The sequence below is a fragment of the Triturus cristatus genome, chromosome 5_2 (genome assembly GCF_964204655.1).
Source record: "Triturus cristatus chromosome 5_2, aTriCri1.1, whole genome shotgun sequence".
Taxonomy (NCBI): domain Eukaryota; kingdom Metazoa; phylum Chordata; class Amphibia; order Caudata; family Salamandridae; genus Triturus; species Triturus cristatus.
Window position 1 is genome coordinate 1041376416 of NC_140588.1, and position 27336 is coordinate 1041403751.

General features: G+C 53.6%; 1 protein-coding gene across 3 annotated transcripts in view; it reads right to left on the bottom strand.

The window, feature by feature from the left end:
- The window catches only part of OPHN1 (oligophrenin 1), a 656285-nt gene that overhangs the window by 390666 nt on the left and 238283 nt on the right, over positions 1–27336 (bottom strand). For all 3 annotated transcript variants that reach the window (XM_085608318.1, XM_085608317.1, XM_085608319.1), the window contains one exon: positions 11698–11793. In XM_085608318.1, the coding sequence (XP_085464444.1) occupies positions 11698–11793 (96 nt within the window). The remainder of the gene's footprint in view (positions 1–11697; positions 11794–27336) is intronic.

The window sequence follows — 27336 nt, forward strand, 5'->3', positions numbered from 1 at the left end:
ATGCAATAGAGGATCAAACTGTGGCAGGGTTGCCTGAATCATGGGATTTGGATGAGCCAGTGATGCAGCATAATGTGGCAAATGCTACTGAAGTATTATTACTCTATCTTGCCATTTTAGAAGACATTTGTACTGTCATTAGTACTAGACTAAGACCAGAATGGAGCAATTAGCGACTAAAAGGTTCCTGGTTAACATTTGCACAGGCTCGGCCACTGCTTGCCGCCATGTGTGCCACTTCTTCCAGTGACCTTTGATCTATATATGAAACAGTTTTGCTGAAACATGCACATTATGCAGCAGATGGTGGATTATGTGGCAAGAATGGGTGATCCATAATCCTACAGATAATGTCTAGAATATGCCGCTGAATCGCAGTGATCCTGGTAATGAATTCGACTTTGAGAGCTACAGATCTTGTTCTCAAATCCCCGCCTGAGTAAAGGTAAAGGAACAAGTCCCTGTAAAGCAGCAGCAAGAAGATTTCGAGGTCCTCGCTCCAATGCATGATGACCAAAGCTAGCGTCAGCTTAGCCGGGTACGGAATTCGCAGTGCTCTACACCAGTCGGCACCTCTTGCAGACCTGGTCCTACGTGACCTGTCAGAGGCGCCAGGGACCGCCAGTGCCGTTCATTAGAGAAGCTCAGGTGACAGGAGTGTCTGAAGTGGTTCTGACGTAGCTACTCTCCTTTCTTTCCCACAGCAAGAATTACCCAGGTTGGGCACTGTGTATCCAAGGCTCACTTCGCATTTTGCTTCCCATGAGAGTGCAATCTGTCTCTGCCTTTTCAATACTGACTTAAAACACCTCATTGGGTATATAGAGTACTTTGGCCTTGGATATACTATGCATGTGGGTAATTAGTAAATGCACTGCAGCTATTGTATAGAGCTTACTACCTGTAGGTGGAGCACTGAGCACTCGCCCAAGTGGATAGAAAGCTGCACCATGTAAGGTCTGTGGTTGGAAGGGTGATGCTTTTGTTTTGAGCTTATGAGGGAAGTGTTTTATGTTGTGCACAAGAGCCATCACCATGTGGTTATCGTGTTTTGGGACACAGCTCCTGGTGGTGTTGTTGGTGAGGGTATGTGGGAGATAGACACACAATTTATAATTGTAATAATGCGTAAAAGATACAGGCACCTACACAGCATCTGCCTAGCCATAAGGACCCCGGGGTGTAGTGTGCATGTACAGCAGGGTGTTTTAAGCAAGGATAGCCCAGTAATCTGTGTGGCACAATGGACGAGGCAGAGATGGTGCGGAAGGAGTAAACCAATGACCAAAGAGCAAAAATGGGAATTGATTACATGAGCAATAGCCATGCGCTTTTTTAAGGCAAAGATGCTGCCTGCTGCTGAACAAATGCACCCCATGAACAAGGAAGGGAGTGGAAGAGCAATCGATGCTGTCAACCAGAGCTGAAACTACCCAGCCTTTAAAAGGCACAGATTCCACCTGCACCTTCAAGGCTGAAGGAAGCTGATATTATCAGCCCTGGGTTCAGACAGCACGACCCTCTAGCACTCAAAGGCTCCCAAAGGAGACCAGCACCAGTCAGGCTAGCACGAGTCACGTCGTGGGTCAGACCCTGGCACCCTGCACATGCAAGAGTGGGAGACAAAACGCCTGGGGCCGTATTATATATTGTGTCCATGGTTCAACAGGTGTGTTCACCTGCTTTGTGCATCTACAGGGCACCAGAGTTTTACAGCAACAGCAGCTTGTACGGCTCCTTCTGTATTACAGATAGGGCTGGCGCACATATATCACCAGCGCTATCATGAGCAGCGGTTTCCTTATTTGTGGCCCCATGCAAATGAAGGAATCTCTTTGTCTCTGCACCCGCACCCCATTATATACGTGAGCGCATACACAAACAGGGCCTTAGGAGGCACACCCACAGTGCGCCACAAAAAGGTGGAGCACTGTCAGTGAGCTTCCTCCTGAAGGAAGCCCTCTCAATGGGTGAAAGGGGGACCCATGGATCCCTCCAGACATTCCCCTGCAGGCGGGTGTAGCCACTCACTGTACCCACCTGCAGGGGAGATCTATAAGCCCTCTGCAAATTGCAGGCTGGTTGCAGCCTACACAGAGAAACACCAAGCAGCTTTGAAGCAGCCGCTCCGCATTTCAATGAATGCGCTAACCCTGAGGCAGAACGTTCATTGTAAAAGGGCGCCCTGCCCATCTTTGCACATGGTGCATATTTTGAAAGGTGCGCCGTGGCACCAACAAAGAAAGTGCCCACTATGTGTAATACGCCTCTGGTAGGTTACTTCCTTGTTAGCACAACAGGAATTCAGCCTGCTTCGTGTCACCCTTCTGTCCTCTCCCCCAAGTGACTCTAATACTTTTCATATGTCCCAGAGAACCTTGCTCTTTCTAGTTTACATTAGGAAATAGCCTCCTGACGTTCTAGAATTTACTCAAGACCACTAGTAATTTCATTATTAGTAGTGAATGATATTGCAGGGTAAAAAAGAGACAATGCGATGAAAGGAGACTTACTCTGCTTCCAGTGTTTCGGCTAGGACAGCAGGATGGTACAGATTTGGTAGTTCTTACTTTGTTCAATCTTAGCCCAGCACTTCTGTGATCAGTGAACCTTGATAAAAACACCTTCTACATTTACCTCCAAAATTTAACTTTCCTTCCAATCTCCTCTTATGCCCTGCCTAGTCCCTTTCCACTACCAGCCCCTCCCCCCACACCCATCATATATTGACTCAGCTCTCACCTTCAGGAAGAGGCCTTTGATGTGAAACAATAATAGCCAAAAGATACCATTTGCTGACCTAGACAACTCCTAATCCAGCCAGCAGATTGTGTTGATTGAATACTGCAGCTAGAGTCTGCCATGGAAGATCTGGCCCTTTGCCTACCTTATTCATCTAAGAGCTCGGGTCTTGGGCCCTAGAAGCAAAATCAATCCACCTCTTACTACTTAGAGACTGTTTGTAATGTCACGGGATAGCTTGCTGTTTCCTGGGACTATGGTCCCAATCTTGCTGACACTTCCCACTGCAAAAATACAAGCAAAATCTGTCTTTGTCAGCATCAATCACTGCCATCTAGCTGCAATGTCTCGGGCTAGTCTTCTGGGGCGCACCGTCTCATCCTGCTGCTGTTACCCATTGAGAAGATATGACCCATAATTTGCTTCTGTAGACATGAGGATATGAAAATACACTGACCAGAGTCAGGAACTGCAGAGTAGCATCTTTTCTTCCTCTTTCTATGGAATAAGACGGACATAGTCTTGTCGCACAACTAGTGTTGGGATGCCTACGGGTCGCCCTGAGCTCTACAAATGTGTATATAGTATAGTGTAAGCAATACTGTGGGAGTCACAGACATTCAAACTACTCGTGGGTTGGACACGCTGGGATTTTTTTTAGATACAGTATATTTTGATATAGCTACTGAGGAGTTCTCCTCAGGATAAATAGCAGGCAGGAGACCAAAAGTAGTTGAAGATCAGCATAAGTTTGTTGTACATCTCATGCAAGGGACCTCAGCCACCAACAGTCCAAGCGAACTGACAAAAGCTTTCCAATAATAATATTCTCTCTCAAGGGGGAGAGTTCCACAATAGAGCACAACCTAGCGACCTCAGAAATGGAGATTGCTCAATACAAGACACAGACAGCAGAGATATTAAAGCAGAATACCACTGCCACCTTATAAATATGTGTTTTTCCGTGCACTGCAGAGCCAGCATCTAGACAGCATAGGTAGCCAACTACATATCAGCAGTGTGATACATTATGGTGGCTATAATACAGGTCACAATATTTCACTAGTCAGAAGAAGACACTCAAATTCCTTCTAGCCCTCACTGGTCCCAAAAGATGATGGCTCAAACATGATTTGCTTCCATCATGTCATGTGATTAGGGTTTTCTAATACACCATGTTACAGAAACAGCTGCTGTGACCTTTCCATGAGTGCTTGTGTTTGTGACATATAGCACAAAGCATCATGGGACTAATTTATTTTTTCATGTTAAATCTATGGGTCTCGAGGTCTCAGAATGCTCACCTGTTTACTCTCATGTAATGTAGCTGTAATCATCAGGCTTGAACATGACTACAAGTGACTGCCTGGCAGCTCTCAGCAATACAGCTGTTGCAGATCAAAGACAGCACATGTGCCTGAGTCCGGGTATCTACCCTGAAATACCCACCCACAAGCTGTACCAGTGTAGGCCAGGAGCAAGGAACACGCTTCAGGCTGTGCGGCCAGACACAGGGATTTCGGGGTTGTCAAGCTTCTCCTTGTTGCCAAGGTACCATGAGTGCAGCAGTGGCTTTCTTTTACCAGCCATTGCTATCAAGCACATTAAGACTACAATGAACAAGATACACTTAGATTTCAAAGGAGGTTCAGGATTAAACCGGTCAACATGAAGCGATCTCACTTCCTTGTTCACCAGTTACTGCCTTATAGAACCATAAGGGACCCAATTTACAACATGCCCTGTTGCCGCACACAGGCACTTTATGGGTAAATGTGAGAAAATGTGCATTAGACAAAGGGCAACAAGAGAGCCCTTGTGAATGTCAGCTTACTATGTTTGTAGACGTCAATATATAAACTAATCTATGAATCTTGTCTAAGTCTGGGTATATAGTTGGGTGTGGCCAGTGTTCAAGCTGCCAACAAAGGTTGCTGTCTTGGCCAAGCAGCTCTAGGTTGTCATACAATGTTCATAGACGCCTTCGGAGAAACAGATCAAACATCTCACTGTAGAAGATGGAAGGAGCCACCACAAAACCATCGCATTGTGTGGGAGGTTCGGCTCCTGACAGTCTGCACAAGCTTGAGGCCTTTACTCTGAATCTTCTAACTACATGTCCAACCATAGAAGACGGGGCCTGCAGTTCCACTGAGGGAGCAGGTGTCCACCAACTACACTGAATAGCACTTTTAGCTTCTAGGCGCTGGGCGGATAAAGTTAAGAGCAGCATGATCATCCAATGGTGGCGGTTGAAATCTTCTATGGTTCTGTTAGATCTCTCCTACCAGCGCCTATCTACATTCATGCAGTGATTGGGCTCTTAGACCTAACCAGCATGTGGCATCTGGCTCGGCCCAGGGAGTGTTGTAGGAAAGTGGGTTTCTGTTGCAGTAACACCCCAGCCCCCCACTTTTTGCCAGACTACTGACGCACTTTCACTTGATTTGCCCTGGGTCCCTGCCAATCAGGTTCCCACGGCCTGTGTTCTTTCTCCAAAACGAACCCAAATGGCATCTCTGGCCACAGGTCAGGCCCTGGTAAATGGTACCACAGATTCCCAGGGCACTGTGACCAGGGAAGACCTCTAAGGGCTACATCACTTATTGTGCCACCCTTAGAGGCCCTGTACCTTTACAAACACACACTGCCTTTGCAGGCTGCGTGTTTTGGTGCAGAACAAAGTGAAGTCGACATGGCACACATCCCTGTCATGCCTACAACCCACTGCCCTAGCATAGACCAGTAACCCCTATAGCTGGGTGCCCTATGCCAGTGGTGAAGGTACAGGTGCATAAGCCCTGTACCTCTACAGTGTCTACGTCCATTCTTAGACATTGTAAGTGCAGTGCTGCCATTAAGAGTATATGGTGCTAGGAGCTTGTCATTACGAACTCCACAGCACCATAATGGCTACACTGAAAACTGAGAAGTTTGGTATCAAACTTCTCAGCACATTAAACCCACACTGATGCCACTGTGGGATTTAATGAAAAATGCACACATAGGCCATCTTAGAGATGCCCCCCGAAAAACAACCAGCCTCTGGTGGGTTACCTGACTGGTACACACCAGCCTGCCACCACGAGGCATGTTCATGGACCCCTAGGGTGGGAGCCTTCACTCCCTGTGCCCAGGAACAAAGCCTTTACTGGGCGGAGGTGTTCACACCTCCCCAGGCCAGGAAGAGCTGTCTGTGGCAGGGGAGCTTCAAAGGCCTGGCAGGCTTTGTAATGTGACCCCCAGCCTCTCCTGCTATGAGGAGCAGGCCCCCTTCCTGTCTCCCCTCCTTTTTGGCGGGAAGACAGGTGGGAAAAACTAGCCAGCCCAGAAGATGTGCCCACGTCTGACAACTCCACCCCTCAGGTGGGGGAGGCGAGGTGAGGCCCACTCTTCAGTGCCCGCCATCTTGCAGATGGGGCACTCCCCAATCAGGATTAGAGATTGTGCTCACTCCCCACGTGGGGTGAGCACACCAAGGGTGTAGTCACCCTAAGGTCAGTAGCCCATTGGCTACTGATCTCGCGTCCCCTAAAACGCCCCCTAAATTCAGTATTTAGGGGACAGCTCTGAACCAATAAAGCAGATTCCCGCAACCTACGAAGAACAATCATTTACAATGCAATAGGTCTCGCAACAACATTATTTTGAGCTATTGGCATTGAAAAAGTCATTGGTTTTTTTTTCCCCTTCATGAAGCATTCATTTTTGTCCAGTGTAGGCGCTGCATAGAACCGCGAATGGCCTTCAGAGTCTCTCTTCATTGGCCGGCTATCAAGGCTGAGAATTCACTATATTGCAGCAGTTTTTCTTAAACCAGCGGGGAAGTTGCCTCGGAGCACCGCCTGCATAGGGAGTAAAAATCCAAGCACAGAACAGAGGACGCACATATAGAAACGTGGTGCAGAGACAGAACAGAAATGCACTGCAACTCTGCGACTGCCCGGCGTTGAATGTGGGGGAGGGCTATTGGCTTTGTCGATGCTTATTAAAAGAAGTTTAACAATTATCAAAAGCTAGTGCTGTGCTGGTGCATTAGATGATCACAACTACGGGCTCCCCGAAAAAATATTTCCACACAAGAGCCCTGCATGGCAGGGGGAATAAAGATATATCCTGTTATTTCGATAAAAACACTACAGAAGGCAGCTGGCTCTGGAACATCTCAGCTGGGCCCTTTAATCTGCAGAGCCCGGCCTCAGCTGAACTTGGTGTCTGCACAGTCCTGCAGCTGCGCCCACACTATGGGCTCAGCTTGCGTTTTTAGCTGCCACAATCGGAACCTTTTCCATTAATTTAAACGTACTTCAGACTAATTTTATTTTCTCCGCTGCTGCCAATATCACATGCTGTAGTGAGCTAAACCCCAGCTCTGGTCACCTTGTAGCCAAACAAAACACTGAAAAGGGGGTTGTTCCCATTCTCAGGCCTCGCAGCAGGAGAGCAGTGGCGCTTTCAAGCATCTGCGTCTCCCTTCAGAATAATGTCTCTTCGGCAGCTCTGGACAAGGTCAGGAGAGTAGAGAGGTGGGCGTGTGTCTAGGAGGCGTGGGTTGACAACTAAATGTACTCAAATGACAATCACGCCTTATAGGCGAATGATGCGCTTCACCAATAGAAGACAGAAATAACAAGTTGTCGATCATTCGACCAGGGTACTGGCATGCAAAACCTGTCTTTTACACTTCTCGGTGTGTGATCTTGTGCTATCCGATGTCCCACGTGTGTCCGAACTGTTGAAAGAATACATCTCAGTATTTAGCTCTATGAAAGTAAAACTAACCAAGCGCTCGATGATTGCACGGTTTCAAGACTTAGGATTTCCTGTAACAACCAAATGTATTCTGGGAGTGTTACTACTAGGTCGCCTCAATTGAACTAAATTTCCAGGCTAGTCGGTTCGTGACTGGGCTGACATAAGGTGTCCCTGGAGGCACTGGGCCATCTGTTCACTCGTTAAACAGGGGAGGGCGGGGGTGAGAAGAAACACGCCTACTAAAGATAAGAAATACCGTCACGACAGCCGAAAAGCAGACAATCCTGTCCGGATGAGCCGGACGAAAAGGAGAAATGGAGGAAACCAAAAAGGCTCAGTTCCAATCAGAGGCCACAGTTTTACATAACGATGACGCCAGCCAATGAAAATAAGGGGCGGGCTTCAAATCCGCTTCTGAAATCTCCTCATCCACAATATGTCTCGCAGAGCAAGCAACGCATGCGCGCTGCAATGCTAGGCGAGTCCTAATAAAGGACGAAAGAAGACGCCCAGCAGAGGAGACTGCAGAGAACAACTGACTTGGCCCCAGCCCTACCGGCCCGTCTGCAGTTTCCACAGATCATGTGCCAAAAATCCTCTTGTCCTGCAGCCAGCGACCTCCAGAACTCCTGGGAGGACTGACTGCCTTCAACAAAGACCGGATCTCCTGTGAACAGCAGCTCTGTTCAGAAGAAACACCAAAGAAAGACTCTGAGCCTGCTGAGGGAAAAGAAACCCAACACCTGGTACCACCACTGCACCCATCGCCTACGGCCCGAGTACAAGAGGCCCACCGGTCCCAGCAAGGTCCCCCCGCACTCCAGAGTCCAAGTCCACCACAGTTTGACCCCCCCCAACCGGGAGTACCCTGGTAACATGAAATCCGTCCTCAAAAGACACCCCTACATCCAGCCGCCCTGGAAAAGAGAACCCGAGGTGCAACTAGATCCCTGAGCCCTCCAACGTACCCTCCAACTTACTTGCCTAGCTATTGTTTCCTCCTGGAAGTCTTCCTGGACTGAGCCTGCAGCTGAAAACCAAAACCAAAAATCCCCATTAAAAACAACAGGGCACCCGACACCAAAACTGCGCACTGCACCCTGCGCCCAGCCGCCCCTGCGCTGCTGCGGGTACACTTTGTGTGCTAAACCGGATCCCTCTTTGCCCCGAGTCTAACAACAGGAGCTTGGCTTCCACAACCTTGTGGCCTGCTCGCCAGTAGCCCCCAGCCGCAGGCCCCCTATCCCACATTGGGCCTCGGGACTCTGCGCCTGGCTGCCCTAGTGCCGCTGAGGGTGTAACTAGAGTGCATCACTGACTCTGGGGAAACCCCTGAGTCTACCCCCAGAACCTTAACTCCCACTACCAAATACTTACCTCAAAACTGATAACACTATTTTCCTCCATAGGATAACATCGACTGTTTTTCTTGGAAAAGTTTATATGTGGAGTTTGAAAACCTAAAGAAATTCTTTAAAATTGTACTAACCAAAACGATTTTACTTACCTGTTTACAGGAAATGTACCAGAGTAGTAACCAGGTATACTACTCTGAGTAAGAAAAGTAATCTAAAAAGTGGTATTTTAGTGAAAAGCCCATTCACGTCTATGTGCTGTACTTACAAAGTATTGCATTTCTCTGCAACCATACTGTAAGTTAAAACAAAGTGCATATACAATTACAATTTAAACTGTTTACAAACTGCATTACTACTGTAAAGTATGTATTGCTTACCTGTGCCAGGCTTGCTTGGTTCTAGAAAATAAAATAACTAAAAGAATATTTTTATACAAAAACAATTGGTCTGAAGTTGAGTCTTTGAGTGTGTGAATTCATTTGCTGACTGTATGTGTACAACAAATGCTTAACACTGTCCTCTGATACTGCCTTACTGCTCGACCACACTATCACAAATAGAGAGTGAGGTGCTATCTAACTTTACCTCTGCCTACCTTTGGGGTTCCACTGGACTCTGTGCACACTATACCTCACTTTGGTATAGCTTCCTATAAGTGTCCATGCATCCTAGCTTGTTTTGGCCACGTCTGGAGCTCTACCTTTGCCCCAGTGCACACTGCTTGCTTGCAGCCTCTCTCTTTTTCAACTCATTCCTGACTAGGCGCTTGTGCACCGTTCATTCAGCGCATGAAGCCCTGAGTTACGTTTGAACCTCTTGTGTTCCAACCTGTCCAGTCTACCGTTCCACTGATATGATGGGGTGCAGTTTGTGCACCTTTTGTATGCTGCCCCTTGCCAAGAGATGTCAACAAGTTGGCCTTGTCTCTATAGATAAAGGGCAGCAAATTTTACTTTGGGAAAACACAAGCCAAGGTCCCTGATGTTGCACGGCTACTCTTGGCTGGCCCAGTACCTAAATCAACAAAAGAGATCAGAAACGTAGAAGTGATTTACTAAAGAAAAGTCTTGTTCATTCAGCATATAAATAAGGAAGTCAGAAGAATACACCATAACCTAAGAATTGCCAGATCACTGACTTTGCAGAAGGCCTTCCATTCCTTGCTTGCAGGATCCCATCTCAAGTGCCGTAAGCACCTTAAGTGAGGCAATGGCTGCTCCGGGTATTATACTGTACTACGCCATGTTATATTCTGTCACCATACTCGCCTGGCAAAACGAGTAACTTTTGATGCCCAGAGGCACAGTCCAGTGGCCCCTGCATTGCACCACGACAGGCTCCTTGACTGGCAGCTGAAAAAGCTAAAAGCTTGGGGTTTTAGGAGGATAAGGACCTCAATTTCAATGCTATCATGCCATTTCGACATGGTACCACCAAATGATAATCTCAAGAAAATCCTCCCCTTCATTCCAACCCAGCTCTGACCCCCAAGATGAATGCTTCTGCCATCTCTTGACTTGACTATGCGAGCATCTGCTATTTGAGCCTCCCAGCTTCTGCGCTGAACAGGCTACATCGAGTGCAGAAAATGATGATGGGGCCGATTTCTAGCTCAGGGTCCTGCAGGCCGTCTTAGTCTGCAATGATTTCCGGTCACAACCCAGACCAACTCGAAGGACCAGCACATTATTATTATTATTAATACGATTTATAGAGCGCACGGCTACCCCAAATAGGGGTATCCCGGCGCTAGAAGCAGCTGAGTTGCAACCAACAAAACTAAAGGACTAAAAAAGCCATGTTTTCAAAGTTTTTCTAAAACTGGCGTATAAAGTTACCATTGAATTGGGCCCAAGGCCCCACAAGTACTTCTTCCCAGATTCTCTGACAGTCAGCCTCTAAGGGCAGGGACCCACTTCCTTTTGACAGTTTCAAAACAAACTTCTCGACAGGAAGGTTAATCTTACTCTGCTGTGGCACTTTCCCTCTGGAATTCTCTACCACTTCACCTACAAATTAAATCCTATCATTCGTTTCAGAGCACAATAAAGTCCCAGTTGTTCTGTTGAATCCCATTGAATGTACAGTCCAGATTCACTGCCATCCAGCCTTCAGGGGTATGTTTTGCTCTGCATAAGCATTTCAGTGATCTCTTTGAGCGGGCCTTGCCTGGGGCTACCAAGCAGTGCACCTGCTGCACTGGAAAAGGCTTGGGATCAGACTGTCTGGATGATCCCTGGTGCCAAACATAGCAATGTCATCCAGACAGTGATGATATACCTCAACTGGCTATCAACAAACATTTTTTTTTTAAATAGCTTCGGATAAGTGCACAAAATAATGGGAAAGCTAGTAGATCAGGCATCCTATGAACTGTAAAGGCTGGAAAAACATGAGCCCATTTGTGCTAAAGGAATGCATTGCACAATGTATGCAGCCATATACATTTACTGTGTCTCTGCACGCACACCATGGCAGTGTGTCCCATTATCCCCCCCTAAAAAATGTAGTTGCCCAAGAACATGCTCTGCAGAGGTTGGTCATAGGTATGAAGACAAAAAGAGTTCTGGAGTTCATGCTTTTCAGTGGATGGGTCAAGTGTACACGCAGGGCCGTACACTGTAATGTACAACATCCGCGTGGAGCTCGGCTGCTGTTGGCCACTTGATAGTGGACCTACCTTTTTCAACGAAACTAATCCCCATGCGTCGATAATGTGGTGCTGTGAGACGGTCAGAATTCCACCTACATATGATAACCTGAAACATTCTACGTACTCCTAGGTAACTGAGCACAAACTGAAACCCACCCTGCCCAAGAAGGCTCCATTTGAATAACTTACCGATGTTGAGCTCGTCATCGGTGAGTGTGTCCCCAATGAAGTCAAACTGGAAGCTCTGCAGGGTTTGTGAAAACTTCTGCACTGCATTAGAGTAGCCTGCAAAGAAGACAATCCAAGTCAGTGCCATGATGAAGTGGAAGCCTAACACCAAGTCGCAAAGTCACAGACACGCTACCGTACATTACAGTAAATGCAAAAGTAAATCATAACTCTAACAGGTTACAATATATACATTGCATCAAGACTAAAGATATGTATGTGGCTATTCTCTGCACGTTTGTGCGTACCATACAATTCAACATATTGTTATGTAGAATTTATTTATTTATCAAGTTTTGTATAGCGCAAACTTGACCCTCGGGTATCAGAGCGCTTTATAGAGTTAGCACAGCAGCAATTACATGAGTTACATATGGAGAGAATAAAAAAATACAAAGCATAAAAATACATAATTAAAAGTACATAGTACAGAGTGAATAAAAAATTCATAGTAATAGTATATCAAAAAAGTGTACAAAAGACAGTAGGACATGCTAATGACACAGTTCTGAGGTGGGTATGGTAGGGTGGTGCGAGGGTGGGGAGAACAGAGGCACAATTTTTCCCCACGGTGGAGATTCTCAGATTCATTTGAAGGCTGTGGAGTAGGTGTATCAGGTCAATGCGATTGTTTAGGGAGGAGGGTTTAGGTATTTAATGAGAAGCAGAAGTTTAAGTTTCTTCTTGAAGTGAGGGCAAGATTGATTATCACGTAGATCTTGAGGTGGAGAGTTACCAGATTCTGGGAGCGTTTCTCGAGAAAGAGTTGTTTTAGTACAGGCACAGGACATGAAACAATACTAAAAGGCCACCATGTTGAAAATCCAAATCCAAAGTAGAATGACGTGCTCAAAAACACTGAGCTGTGAGTGGAAGTCCCTGATCCGGAATCACAGACACTTCTGCCTGCAGATCAGACTCCCTAGGAGATAATCTGGTGGCCTGGCGAGTCGTAGGCTTTAGTGATTCTACGACTAGGGATTTCTAGATGAGTGACATGGAAAAAGTTGGATGACGTTTACTAACTCGTGCGTTCCTGGGTACTGACATAGGTTTGCATACCATTTCCTACATCAGTCTTAACAAGGGGGGAAGGATAGGAAATGTTCCCCTTTTTGGACAGAGTGGCAACAATATGTGGGAAATCCAGGGGAGCATGCATGGAGGGAACAACATATGCATTTAAATATCAATATATCGGGGGGCGTGGCTAACCGAGCAGCGAGATGGCCGCTCTCTGAGTGAGCTCCGCCGGCTGCACACAAATAAATCCTTCATAATCCTGCGCGACGCTGCTAAGGGGCCCGGATTCCGTGTGAAACTGATGCGACAGCCCGGAGCCACGACCGATTAAATCCTGGCCGCTCGCGAACGGCTGCGAGCTGAGACCTGGCGACCGCGATCGACGCCGGCCCGCCGGCTGGAGCCTGCCTGATGCTGCGGAGCCCGAGGCGGCTGTCAATCCTGACCGGACCCCGGGGATTCCCAGGCCCACGGAGATCGGCTGAGAGGGGGCCCCTCTGACGCCCTTGCTGCGGAGCTGGAGGCTGCCGGCGGCAACTGCGTGGAGTTAACTGTGCTCGGAGTGCGGGAGCGGAGAGGCCATCCAACAGAGGTAGCGGATCGGGGCGGGGTCGGGGCTGCGGCCGAGGAGCGACGCCGCCATTTTGCAGTGCGACTGGGGCGACCGAGCAGACTTTGCAGACCCGCTGCGCTGTATAGCCCACGCTGTACATGCCCCTCGCTTGCTGTACCCTGGGGCCCCGGCTGTTCACCGCTGGGTGACCGGGTGTTGATCGCGCCCTGACACCAGGAGCTCCGCTCCCGGACATAAAACGACGTGCTGACGGCCTCGGCCTGCTCCCGCCGGAGCCTCCCACGCGCTGCGCCCTCAGCTTGAGACCGTGGGGGGCGCTTGGAGGGGTCGCCGTCGGGCACTGGGCAGCCCACTGGATTTGGAGCCTTCAGTCCCCTTGATCCCTCTTGCAACGCCTCGAGCTGTGTCGGCCTGTCCTGGGGGCCTACGCAACGCGCCGGTGAGCGCTTCCTGCCGCGGACTGCGCTTCGCGCCCTACACGGGTCAGAGATGGGGGGCACGAGGGACGCAAAACAGCCCAAATTATCTTTCGACCACAAACAGAGGGCCAAGCAACAGGCGGTGGACACGGGGGCCGCGTCGTCGCCCCCCAAGAGCCCCGCAGCTGAAGTCGATTTTGGCGCTTTGATGATGGAGGTCAGATCAAGCCTACAGAGCATAGACGCAAAGCTGGATGCCATGGCTGTACAACTAGAGGCGGTAAAGTCCAAAGTGGAAGTGCACGAAACGAGGCTCGACTGCCTAGAAAACAAGCATACCGAATGTGCCGAGTTTCAGCAGCAGGCGAAAAACCACATCACAAATATCGAGCGCGAACTGGAGGCCATGCGAGCTAAGGCGGACGATCTGGAAGCGCGTTCCCGGAGGTCCAATGTCCGAATTACGGGCATTCCAGAGACGGACAACACCGGAAAGATGGAGGTCTTTGTGTCTGATTTGTTACACGAGCTGTTCGATCCGGACCTGTCCCAGGTATTCACGGTGGAGAGGGCGCACAGGACACTGGGCAAGAGACCGCCACCAGGCGCCACCCCACGCCCTATATTGGTCAAGCTACTCAACTTCCAGGATAGGGACCGCATCCTGCAGTTGGCCCGGGAAAAAGGCAAGATCATCCATAAAGGGAATCATATCTCATTTTACCCTGATTTCACCCCCCTGGTCCAGGCAGCCAGAAAGGAGTTCATACCTGCGAAGAGGCTTCTGATGCAGGCCGGAGTCCAATACTCCTTGCTCTACCCAGCAAAACTGAAAATCTTTCATGAACGAACTGCTCACTTCTTCACTGACGCCAAGGAGGCCCTGAAGTTCGCTAAACACATCGGAGGCCCTGGTACCAGACGCAAATCGCCGAGGTTGGAGGAGGACGCGGCTCGCATAAGCGACAACGATTGAGGTACAAGGGATGTAGTAATCTGGGTTGGCCCCTTCCACTACAGTTGACATTTGCTGGACTGTTTGGCCCCCTCTAGATGTGAACTGGGGCCGCTACTGGACCTGTTGGAGCTGGCCCGCTCGTGTCGGGCGGGTCTTGGTTGCTGATTGTGTCGCAGGTCTGGGGCGCACTGGACGGCATACTATTCCGGTGCTGTGTGTTCCATGCTGCTGGGCGCCCCTCGGGTGTCGCGTAGGATCTTCAGTGTGCGGCCACCCTGTGCATTCAGGGGTGTCAGCTAGGAGCCCCTCGCCCCATGGGGAATCTCCTGTTGTTTTTGTTCTCGGTTGACTCAAGTGCGTTTCAGAGCACGTATGGGATTCTAGCGCAACCTATTTGGGGGGTTGGCGTGGGTGGGGGGTGGGAGGGACTGTTGTTTGTTTGGTTACCGGTGCTGGTGCAATGCATTGCAAATTATCATTACATGACTGTGCTGCGCGGGGGTGAGCGGTGGTCTGGGCCTGTTGGTGTGGTGTGGGGGGGCGGGGAGGCGGCCTGGTCGCCTTGGCTGTGCCGTCAACATGGGGGGAGTTAAACTGTGGACTTGGAACATTCGTGGCCTTGGGGACTATAAAAAAGCCAGGTTGTTGCATACTATGTTGACTAGACACAATGTAGACATTTGCTTGTTACAGGAAACACACATTAATTCTGCCCCATCGCCCAGGCTAAAGCACCACAGGTGGTCGCATGTATATTCCGCTATATACTCTAACTATGCCCGGGGGGTGGCTGTCCTCGTACGGAGGGGGCTGGACTGGAGAGAACATCATTGTGTGCTGGATAAGGAGGGTCGTTATGTGCTGGTTCATGGCTCATTGCAGGGTAGGCCACTGGTTCTGGCTGCTGTATATGGCCCCAATGTGGATGACCCTGAATTTTTCCGTAATGTCTGGGCGCAAATTGTGTTGCTTGACTGTGACCTGATAGTGATGGGGGGTGATTTCAACGTGGTGTTGGATGACGAATTGGACAGAAGGGGCGCTAGTAGACCTACACACACGAAGGCGAGACAGGCGTTGCTGGATGTGCTGGAGGAGGGGAGACTGACTGATGTGTGGAGACTCCGACACCCCGGAGAGAGAATGGGGACCTGTATCACGTGCCACCACGACGCTTGGTCCCGTCTAGACTTTTGGCTGCTGTCCCCTGAGGTGGCCACCTGGGTGGGGGAGGTGGAGATTCAGGCTAGGTCGCTTTCGGACCACGCCCCCTGCATGCTGGAACTGCGTATACCCAACGTGGCCCCTGGGGCGTTTTCGTGGCGACTGCCGCCCCACGCTCTTACGGATCAGGTGTTCACGGAAGAAATCAGGGAAGACATTGTTAAGTACTTTGAGGACAACGAGGGTTCAGCCTCCTCTGAGGCCGTGGTGTGGGACGCCTTTAAGGCGGTAATACGGGGCCAATGCATAGCTCGGCGGGCGGGGGTGCTACACTCCATACGCCGGACACTGGCTAAGTTAGAGCAAGAACTCAAGGAGCTGGACTCGGCCTTCTGCCGGGACCCGACGTTGGCTACTGCAGGTAGTCTCAAAGCAAAACTATTGGAATTCAACGAGGAGGCGCAGAGAGAGGTGAGGTTCTTGGGGAAACAGGCTGAAGCCCGTAGATACGGGGAGGGTGATAGACCGAGCAGAACACTAGCTAGGCTGATTGCTCCCCAGGCTCAGGCGCACTATATACACACCATCACGTCCGGTGAGGGGACGCAGGTCATGGGCCAGGAGGCGGTGCTGAAGGCCTTTGCTGACTTTTATGCCTCTCTATACACGTCCAAACACTCGGCTGCCCCGACTTCCCTGGAAGATTTTCTTGACTCTATAGCCCTTGTCTGGTTCAATGACAACCATAGGCAATACATGGACCTGCCTGTCTCGGCTCAGGACATAGCTCAGGTCATCAAAAGCATGCCGGCTAACAAGGCTCCCGGCCCAGATGGCCTCACCACAATGTTTTACAAGACATACGCTGAAGAACTAGCTCCGAAATTGCACTCTGTATTCGTGGAGGCGCTAGAGCTGAATACCCTCCCAGACTCCATGCGCGAAGCACTCATTGTCACTCTCTTAAAACCCGACAAAGACGAGCTGTACCTGGACTCCTATCGTCCCCTTTCTCTCATAAATGTAGACGCCAAAATCTTTGCCAAGGTCATAGCGGACAAACTACAGCCGCTACTGCCGATCATTGCTCTCCCAGATCAGTCGGGGTTTATCCCTGGCCGTGCCACCTCGCACAACCTCAGAACACTTTTCTCCATCCTACATTATCTTCACCCCTCCGTCCAGGCCGCGGTCGTGTTCTTAGACGCGACTAAGGCCTTTGATTCGTTAGAGTGGCCATACCTCTTTCGTGTCTTGAGCAGGATGGGCTTCAGTCGTAACTTTATTAATCTCATCCAATTGCTATATGACAGACCTCGTGCTCGGGTGCGTGTGAATGGTCTGGTGTCCGAGCCCTTTCCCATCTCCAGGGGGACTAGACAGGGGTGCCCTCTGTCGCCCCTCCTCTTCGCTATTGCGATGGAACCACTGGCGGCCAGAATACGCCAGCACCACACGGCGAGGGGGATAGGCTTCAGCTCTCGCAGTCTGCTGATCTCGCTTTATGCAGATGACGTTACTCTGTATGTCTCCAACCCCGCAGAGAATTTGAATCCCCTGCTCCGAGAATTTGTACGTTTCGAGGGTCTGACGGGCGTGTCTATAAACTGGTCCAAGTCCGTTGCCTTCCCTCTCACTGACGAGACAGCTCCACCTCCTTCGGACTACCCCCTACGTTGGGAGACTGATGCGGTCAAATACTTGGGTATTTGGATTAGTCGGGACACGCAGGAACTATGGTCTCTAAACTTCGGCAGAGCGGTCGACTGGCTGGAGCGGAGGGTGGAGGCCTGGAACAAACTTCCCCTGTCCCTGGTGGCGAGGGTGGCACTGGCAAAGATGGTAGTCCTCCCGAAATTCCTTTATCTGTTCGTTAATCTCCTGTTGCCCATGACTGCATGCTTCCATGCACGAGTCCGCTCCCTACTTGTATCTCTGGTGTGGGCTGGGCGGCAAGCGCGGACCTCTTGGGCTTTGCTCACGCTCCCGCTGCGGCAGGGGGGCCTTGGAGCGCCTGACCTTAAGCTTTACTCGCTGTGTGCTCAGGCTCAATTTCTACACTTCTGGGCATTCCCCACCCCCTACCAGCCGCACGTGGCGGTGGAATTGGCTGCGGTTGCCCCGCTGCCGCTCCGGGTGGCGTTGTATGGCAGGGTTTCCCGCCCCTCGAAGGAGGTGGACACCGTTGAGATGATCCGCTGGTCATGGAAGGAGCTACGCCGGAGGGCGGGCCTTCCCTTGCTCTATGCGCCGGCCATACCGCTGCGAAGTAATCCGATGCTGCCTTGCCTTAGCGCTAGGGGAGATACTCTTACGCTCCAGGGGAGACGGGTGGCCACTTTCGCTGACCTTTACCCCGATGGGACGTTTGGTGAGTTGGGTGTCCGTTCGGACGGCCAGCCTACCTCGTTCTCGGACGAGCTTCTGTATCACTCTCTCCGGGAGTCCTGCAAAAAGATGTGGCCTCAATTCCCCGAGGAACCCCCACAACTGGATGCCCTTCAAAACTTGCTGTCACGACCCTCCCCCGCGAAGGTGGTATCCAGACTGTACAACTGCATGCAGGAGCAGGCACCGCTCACCGTGCCTGGGGCCAAACAGGCTTGGGCCACAGATCTGGACGGTGCCCTGTCAGATGACATGTGGGAATATTGCTGTAAGCAACTCACAGCGCTGTCACCGAACTATAGACTTCGACTGGTCCATTTTAAATTCTTGCACCGGTACTACCGCACACCAGTGCTGCTGCATCGCATGGGGATCCGCACTGACGCTTCCTGTTGGAAGTGTGGCGGAGCTGATGCGTCCTTCATTCATGTGGCGTGGAGCTGCCCTAAGCTAGCTGAATACTGGTCGAGCATCTTTGAGGCCATCAACCGCATTTTAAACAGGACTGATGAGCCCTCTCCGCTTTTGGGGCTCCTGGGATACGTTAAAGACACCGAACCCGCTGACAGGAAACTACACGCGCTGCTGCTACTTTATGCTAAACGTCAGGTGGCGATACACTGGGGCCGCGGAGCCTTGCCTACGTTCGTCGCATGGGTTCGTGACGTTACATATGGTCAGACACAGCTCACGACCTACTGGGAGTCGATGCCCACCGCATCTAGGCCCAAGGACATCTGGGAACCCTTCCTGCAGTGGACAAGAGAGCGGGCGGGTTCGGCTGCATCTGTGGACTCCCCCGGGACGGGTGTTTCGGATGACATGGGGTAATCCTGTGAGCTTTATCCGCACTGTGATGGGTGGATGGATGCATGATTGGTGGGTGTGCCTGGGGGTAGCGGAGTGTGTTGCTTTTGCCGGATCCCGTGCCTGCCGCATGCCTGTTGGATTTGTCGTGTTGCCTCCCCTCCCCATCCGGGAGATTCGCTGCTTTGTCCTGCTGCGTCCCCTCCCCCCCCTCCCCCCCCCCCTGCCCTATGACTGCTGCTCTGCGCTCCTCCTACAGCCACCGATGTTACTCGTGGTCGTCCCTCAAGGACGGACGGGTCCTAGTAAGTGAGCCCCTGCGTGAGCGTGCTGTGATGTCTGTTGGTTTCTTGCACTAGTTCCGCACCGAAAGTTTTCTGTTTCCCTCCGATTGTTGCGGGGGGGTTGGGAGAAAAGGTGGCAGTGGGTGATCTATCTATACATTGCCTTTTACATGAGCTGCGGTCCCAGTACTCGCTGGAGCGTCTGGACGGGACCGTGTGCCTAGGATTTGTTTTCAGTCCACGAAGCCCACAAATGTAAGACCTTCCACTCTTCACTGATTACGCCATTGTACCCCTAATCAATGTCATTGGTGTGTATTTCTCTGTATGTAAAGATGCTGACATTACTTATGACTTCTGCCATGGCGCACCTTAACTGGACACATTTGTCGATATCGCGGCCTGCCTCCGGGTTGTTGGCGTGACGCAGTGTAATCATTACTTTGCTAAATAAAGGTCTTTCAAAAAAAAAAAAAAAAAAAAAAATATCAATATATCGGGGGCGTGGCTTAGTCGGCTGCAAGATGGCCGCACCCTGAGTGGGCTCTGCCGGCCAAGCCGATAATCCGCCAGCTATCCTGCAGACTCATCCTCCACTGCTGCTCGACACCATGCCATCTCCACTCGCCTAGCCTTGGGGCACAGTCTGATCCTACTTTCGCCCTCCTGCGTCGCCGCTGAGCCGGGTTCCGCCGTCGCGTGGTTTCCGGGCCTGAGCCCCGCGGCCGGTGGGGCACGGCTGTTAGAAGGGCGACCTCCGGGGAGTCAGATGGTGTCGGACTGACCACCCCGAGAGGCACCGTTCCGTAAGGAAGTAGCCGAGCGCCGCTGAGAAGCCTCATGGGAGAGGTCCTTCTCCTAGGATCGTACAGCCAAGTAATCCCCCCCACCACAAAGGGACACAACAAGGGTATCAAATCTCACAAGTCTTTATCGGTTTGCAAAAGGCAGGTTTCTGTGGCAATATTTACAGGCGGATCGAGGGATCCCAAAGAGTCTCGGGGTCGTTCAGGGACGGGGTAGCGGGACAGTCTCAGTACCAGCCGGGTACGGGAACACCCTGCGCTCAGCTCTCAATCCTCGAGCTGGGGGGTTCCGGGAGCTGAGACGTCGTCCGCAGGGCTCGGAGGGTCGCCTCGATGAGGTCGAGCTGCAACGAGGTCAGCAGGGCTCCGATGGTTACTTCTGCGAGGTCGAGCCGCGACGAGGTCAGCAGGGCTCCGATGGTTACTTCTTCGAGGTCGAGCCGCGACGAGGTCAGCAGGGCTCGAGTTCCAAGTTCCAGGCAATGAGTCTCTCTCCGTAGGGTCAGCCGCGATCCGATCAGCAGGGCTCTCGACTCCAGGATACAACTACTGTCCTGGTTGTGGGTTGCCCCAGATATATGGCTGGAGCCCTTTGATGTCCGGACCCTCGCGCCGGGGGGGCCGGAGGGGCCGGGATGAGAGAGTCCAGACACCCAGCGGGGGGTGGAGCCATCGCCCAGGGAGGCCGGAGGGCGATCGGACCCAGGCGTCGGGGGCCGGCGGGAGGCCCCATCGAAACTCCCCTCCTCCGGGATCTGTGGAGTGGCCACTCGACCCCCTTGGGTCGGGTCTTGGCGCCTCGATGTCGGGGCTTCGCGGGGACCGAGGCCCGGGCGGGCCGCGTCGCGAAGGCTGATGCGGGTAGCGGGGTACAATCTCGGGGGGCTTCGAAGGGTTGGGGTTGCCCCCGTTTGGTCTGGTAGGAGGGTTCGGGACCACGCCACGAGGCCGGGTCCAACAGGCGTCCCCCCCAGCAGAAGGCAGGGAGAGTCACCCATCTTCTTGGGTGTTCTCCTCGCCGAGGCGGAAGAAGCGTGATAGGCCGTCGGCGTTGGCGTGGTCGTTGCCGGGCCGATGGTCTACAGTGAAGTCCATCCCCTGCAGAGAGATGGACCATCGTATCTCGCCTCTCATCTGCATTAACCACCGCAAGGGCCGGTGGTCGGTTTGGACCCGGAAGTGGGTGTTGAAGAGGTAGGGCCGGAGCTTCTTGAGGGCCCACACCACGGCGAAGGCCTCCCGTTCAATGGTGCTCCATCTTTGCTCCCGGGGCAGCAGGCGCCGGCTGATGAAGGCCACCGGCTGGTCAATACCCTCAGAGTTCACTTGGGACAAGACAGCCCCGACTCTGTATTCCGAGGCATCAGTCTGTACCACAAACTCTTTGCTGTAGTCGGGAGCTTGTAGCACGGGGGCGGTACACATTGCTGTCTTGAGGGTCTCGAAGGCCGCCTGACAGAGGGGCGTCCAGTGCACCTTCTTTGGTTGTTTCTTTGAGGTGAGCTCCGTGAGGGGGCCCACAATGCTTCCGTAGTTCTTAATGAACCGCCGGTAATAGCCCGTGAGTCCCAGGAAGGCCCTCACAGCGGTTTGGGTGGCTGGGGGCTCCCAGGCCACGATGGCGTCGATCTTTGGCTGGAGGGGAGCCACATGGCCGCTCCCCACTTGATGTCCCAGATAGGTTACGGATCCTTGGCCTATCTGACATTTGCTGGCTTTTATTGTGAGCCTGGCCCTTTGGAGGGCGGTCAGAACCTCCCAGAGGTGCCTCAGGTGTTCAGCCCAGTGGCTGCTGAACACCGCAATATCGTCCAGGTAGGCGGCGCTGAACGCTTCTAGGCCGGCCAGTACCTTGTTCACTAGTCTTTGGAAGGTCGCCGGGGCATTCCTCATGCCGAAGGGCATCACTCGGAAGTGGTAGTGGCCATCGGGGGTGGAGAAAGCAGAACGCTCTTGGGCGCCCGGGGTGAGCCTGATCTGCCAGTATCCGGCGGTGAGGTCAAAGGTGCTAAGGTAGCAGGCTGCTCCTAGGCGGTCGATCAGTTCATCTGCCCGAGGAATGGGATGGGCATCGGTTTTGGTGACGGCATTTAATCCCCGATAGTCCACGCAAAACTGGAGCTCCGGGGTGGTGCCCGGGGCGGCCGCTTTCGGCACCAGGACCACAGGGCTGGCCCAGGGACTGTCGGACGGCTCGATGACCCCCAGGGCCAACATCTTGGAGACCTCGGCGTGGATGCAGGCCCGCACCCGGTCGGGGACTCGGTAGGCTCGGTGTCGCATGGGGGGACTGTCCCCAGTGTCGACGTCGTGGACGCACCATCGGGTGACTCCGGGAGTGAGGGAGAAGAGAGCAGCGAAGTGATGCAGCAGTCCTTGACACTCTTGGCGCTGCTCTGCAGTCAGGGTGGCGGAGAGGATGACTCCCTCTACGGAGCCGTCCTTTTCAGAGGTTCTCAGGAGGTCGGGTAGGGGCTCGGAGTCGTCCTCGGCCCCATCGTCCGTAGCCATCAGCAGGCTAAGTTCCGTTCGGGCAAAGTGGGGTTTGAGCCTGTTGGCGTGGAGAACCCGGAGGGGGTTCCTCGGGGACTCCATGTCGACCAGGTAGGTGACGGGGCTCTTTTTCTCTACCACCTTGAAGGGCCCGGTCCATTTGTCCTGGAGAGCACAAGGGTCAACGGGCGACATGACCCAGACCTGCTGGCCAGGCTCGAACTCGATGGAGGAGGCGTTCTGGTCATACCAGCGTTTCATTTAGTCCTGGCTGGCCTCGAGGTTGGCTTCGGCCAGTTCCCTGAATTTCCGGGTTTGATTTCGCAGGGTCAGGAGGTACCGGTAGACGTCGGGCGGAGAATCCTGGACGGTAGTCTCCCAGCCTTCTTTGACCAGGCTGAGGGGGCCCCGGACACGGTGTCCGTACAAGAGTTCGAAGGGGCTGAACCCTAGAGACTTCTGCGGGACCTCCCGATAGGCAAACAGGAGGCAGGGCAGCAGGACGTCCCATTTGCGTCTGAGGGGCTCCTCCAGGCCCTTGATCATTCCTTTCAATGTCCGGTTAAATCGTTCGACTAGTCCGTTCCCCTGGGGGTGGTACGGGGTGGTGAACTTGTAGGTGACCCCGCATTGTTGCCACAGGGACCGCATATACTTTGAGATGAAGTTCGTGCCTCGGTCGCTCACGACCTCCCGGGGGAAACCCACTCTGGAGAAGATTCCCATTAAGGCCCGGCCCACTACGGGGGCCGTCACTGTTCGGAGAGGGATGGCCTCAGGGTATCGGGTGGCATGATCGACCAGGACGAGGATGAAGCGATGTCCTTGGGAGGTTCGGGGGTCCAGGGGCCCCACGATGTCGATCCCCACCCGCTCGAACGGGGTGTTTACTATTGGAAAGGGCTGGAGCGGGGCTTTGACTTTTCCCCCACTCTTCCCGCTGGCTTGGCAGGTTGGGCAGGTGCGGCAATGGTTGTCCACGTCCTTCCGCATTCGGGGCCAGTAAAAGTGGGTCACCAGGCGGCTGTAGGTTTTGTCTTGCCCCAGGTGCCCGGCGAGGGGCACATCATGCGCCAGATTGAGGAGGAAGTCTCGGAATCGGAGGGGGACCACCAGCACCCGGCTGGCCCCCAGTTCTACGGTCTTCTGCTCGCTGTAGAGGAGGTCATTGTCCCAATAGACCCAGTGGGTCCCCGTTTGTTCTCCGGTGGCCTGGGCGGCTGCTTGCTGTCGGGTCCCTTTGAGGGAGGGGCAGGTTTTCTGTTCTTGGTGGAACTGCTCCCTGGTGGGGCCACCTTCTTGGCGCCATTGGGCGAGTTCGGGTAGGTCGCCGAGTGCGGCAACCTCGTCCGGGGGGACTTCTGGCGGCCCGGACTGAGCGTCGGCTTCTTCTTCGACGGAGGGGGGTGGCGGTTCGGGCCACTCCGGCTCTTCGGGGGGAGCAGGTGTGCTCGGCTGGATGGCCCGGGCGGTCGTGGACCGGGTGGTTGCGCAAACCCACTCGGGCAGTCCCAGCATTCCCAGATGCTCTCGGCGCTCGACGTGGGCCCAGGGGGAACTTTCCAGGTCGTTCCCCAGGAGGCAGTCTACGGGGGCGTCATCGCGGACGGTCACCTTCAGCATGCCCGACACTCCCCCCCCACTCGAAGGGAATCCGGGCCATCTGGCACAAGCTCTCGGTGTTGTCTGCCGACCGGACGGGGCACAGTACAGTAGGCATGATCTGTTCGGGGGTCACCAAGTGGCAGCGGACGGCTGTCACGCTGGCTCCGGTGTCGCGGAGGGCTTAGGCCCGGCGTCCATTAATGGTGACCCGCTGTTGATACTTCTGGGTGTTGCTCGGGATGGGAGCCCGGGGCACCATTTCCCAGCTGCCCAGGCATACCAAGGTCATGGCGGCGGGTTCCCATTCGGTTGGCTCTGCGTCGTCGTTCTCTTCATCTTCTCCCCCTTCTCCCAGGGCCGCGGCCGCCAACTGGCGGGGGGGTGGCCCGGTGGTCCAGGCTCGTCGGTTCACGGGGCAGGTCGGGTCACTGGCATAGTGCTCTGGCTGTTGGCAGTTGTAGCACGTTACCGTCGGTCGAGGCCCTGGTCGGGCTAGGGGGGCCCCTCTTCGGGCGAGGGACGGGGACGTGCGGTTCGGTGGCGGTCCCCGGGGAGGACTCTGGGGCGGCCCTGCTGGAAAGTCTCTGTTCCGGTTCGATCCCCCTCCTCCGCCACGCTGGCGGGGGGGCCCCGGGTTGTTCCGTTGGTACTCACCCATCGAGTTCCGAGGGACCCGGGTGTTCACCCATCGATCGGCCTCGGCGGCGAGTTTCCGCGGCTCGGTCAGCTTGCTGTCGAGGAGGTGCTGTCTCAGCTCGATAAAGCAGTTGTTGGAGAGGTGCTCCCATACAATGAGGTCGAACAGCTGTTCGTATGAGGTGACTTTGCTGCCCTTGATCCACCCTTCCAGGGCTCTGCTGAAAAAGTCTACGTATTCCACCCAGGTGGTACCGGGGAGCTTCCTGCAGTCCCGGAAGCGCTGGCGGTACATCTCTGAGGTGAGACCATAGCGGGTGAGCAGGGCCTCCTTCATATGGTCATAAGAGGTCATCACTGCGTCTGGGAGCTGTTGCAGGGTGTCTCTGCCTTCGCTGAGGAACCGTCCCCATAGGCCGGCACCCCAATCTTTCCGGGGTAACCAATGGGCCGTCATGGCTACCTCGTAGGCCTTGAACCATTGTTGGATGTCGTCGTTCTTGTAGTACTCTTTGACGACATCCTTGGGGATATGTACTTTCGCCTCGGCCGTCGGAGGGTTGTCCCTGTATCCGGGGGCGCCGGTCTCTCTATTTTTGGACTTAATTTCAAGTTCTTTAAGGCCCCGCTCATGCTCGAGGGTTAGCCTCCTCTCTTCCAGTTCTCGGTGCCGCTTTTTCTCCTCTATTTCTTCTTGCAACCGCAGTTGCTCTAGGGCCAATTTCTTTTCTGCTAGTAGGAGTTCGCCGTCCAGGCGGAGTCGGGCAAGCTCTAACTCGTGGGTCCGGACCCTCTCCCGTTCTCGCATCTCTTCCGGGGAGAGGCCGGTCTCCATGCTAGTTCTTCTCCCATCTGCTGGGGCTGCGGCTGGTTGCTGGTGCACACTTGGCACCGGGTTTGCTTCGGTTTGGGGGGAAGCCGCTTCGGGCTCTACCCAGGCCCTTAGGGCTTTTTGCAGGTCTTCTTTTGTGTTTAACCCGGTGGTCGCGATGCCTTTGTCTTTACAAAACTGTTTTAGTTCCTTATGGGTATATTCCTCCAACCGTTCTTGTTGGAACTCCGCGGTTGGGGTTGTCTCTTGGTTGCTCATAGTTACTCTGTGTCTGGGTAGGTAGTGGGTGAATAACTCGCTGTACGATTTGCTTCGGGCTCGGATCGCACCGCTGGCCACCAATGTTAGAAGGGCGACCTCCGGGGAGTCAGATGGTGTCGGACTGACCACCCCGAGAGGCACCGTTCCGTAAGGAAGTAGCCGAGCGCCGCTGAGAAGCCTCCTGGGCGAGGTCCTTCTCCTAGGATCGTACAGCCAAGTAATCCCCCCCACCACAAAGGGACACAACAAGGGTATCAAATCTCACAAGTCTTTATCGGTTTGCAAAAGGCAGGTTTCTGTGGCAATATTTACAGGCGGATCGAGGGATCCCAAAGAGTCTCGGGGTCGTTCAGGGACGGGGTAGCGGGACAGTCTCAGTACCAGCCTGGTACGGGAACACCCTGCACTCAGCTCTCAATCCTCGAGCTGGGGGGTTCCGGGAGCCGGGACGTCGTCCGCAGGGCTCGGAGGGTCGCCTCGATGAGGTCGAGCCGCGACGAGGTCAGCAGGGCTCCGATGGTTACTTCTGCGAGGTCGAGCCGCGACGAGGTCAGCAGGGCTCTGATGGTTACTTCTTCGAGGTCGAGCCCCGACGAGGTCAGCAGGGCTCGAGTTCCAAGTTCCAGGCAATGAGTCTCTCTCCGTAGGGTCAGCCGCGATCTGATCAGCAGGGCTCTCGACTCCAGGATACAACTACTGTCCTGGTTGTGGGTTGCCCCAGATATATGGCTGGAGCCCTTTGATGTCCGGACCTTCGCGCCAGGGGGGCCGGAGGGGCCAGGATGAGAGAGTCCAGACACCCAGCGGGGTTGGAGCCATCGCCCAGGGAGGCCGGAGGGCGATCGGACCCAGGCATCGGGGGCCGGCGGGAGGCCCCATCGAAACTCCCCTCCTCCGGCCGGGTCTTGGCGCCTCAATGTCGGGGCTTCGCGGGGACCGAGGCCCGGGCGGGCCGCGTCACGAAGGCTGATGCGGGTAGCGGGGTACAATCTCGGGGGGCTTCGAAGGGTTGGGGTTGCCCCCGTTTGGTCTGGTAGGAGGGTTCAGGACCACGCCACGAGGCCGGGTCCAACGGCCTTCCTGGAGCTGGCTGTCAGCGGCCTCCAGGGACCGCATCTTTGCCCTGCACTTCGCCTTCTTCTCTCCTACATCGGAGCCAGTAAGCACTGCCGCAATGGGGGCTTCCTGTGGTGGGGTTGGGAGCACGTGAGCCGTACCGCCTGGCCCCGGCCTTCTCGCTCCACGGGCACCACTTTCTAGCTACAGGCACTCGCTGCTCAAGCCTTCTCCACCGATGCGGGCAACGCGCTCCCCGTGACTCCCCGCTACTTGCTGCCCCCTTCTGCCGCA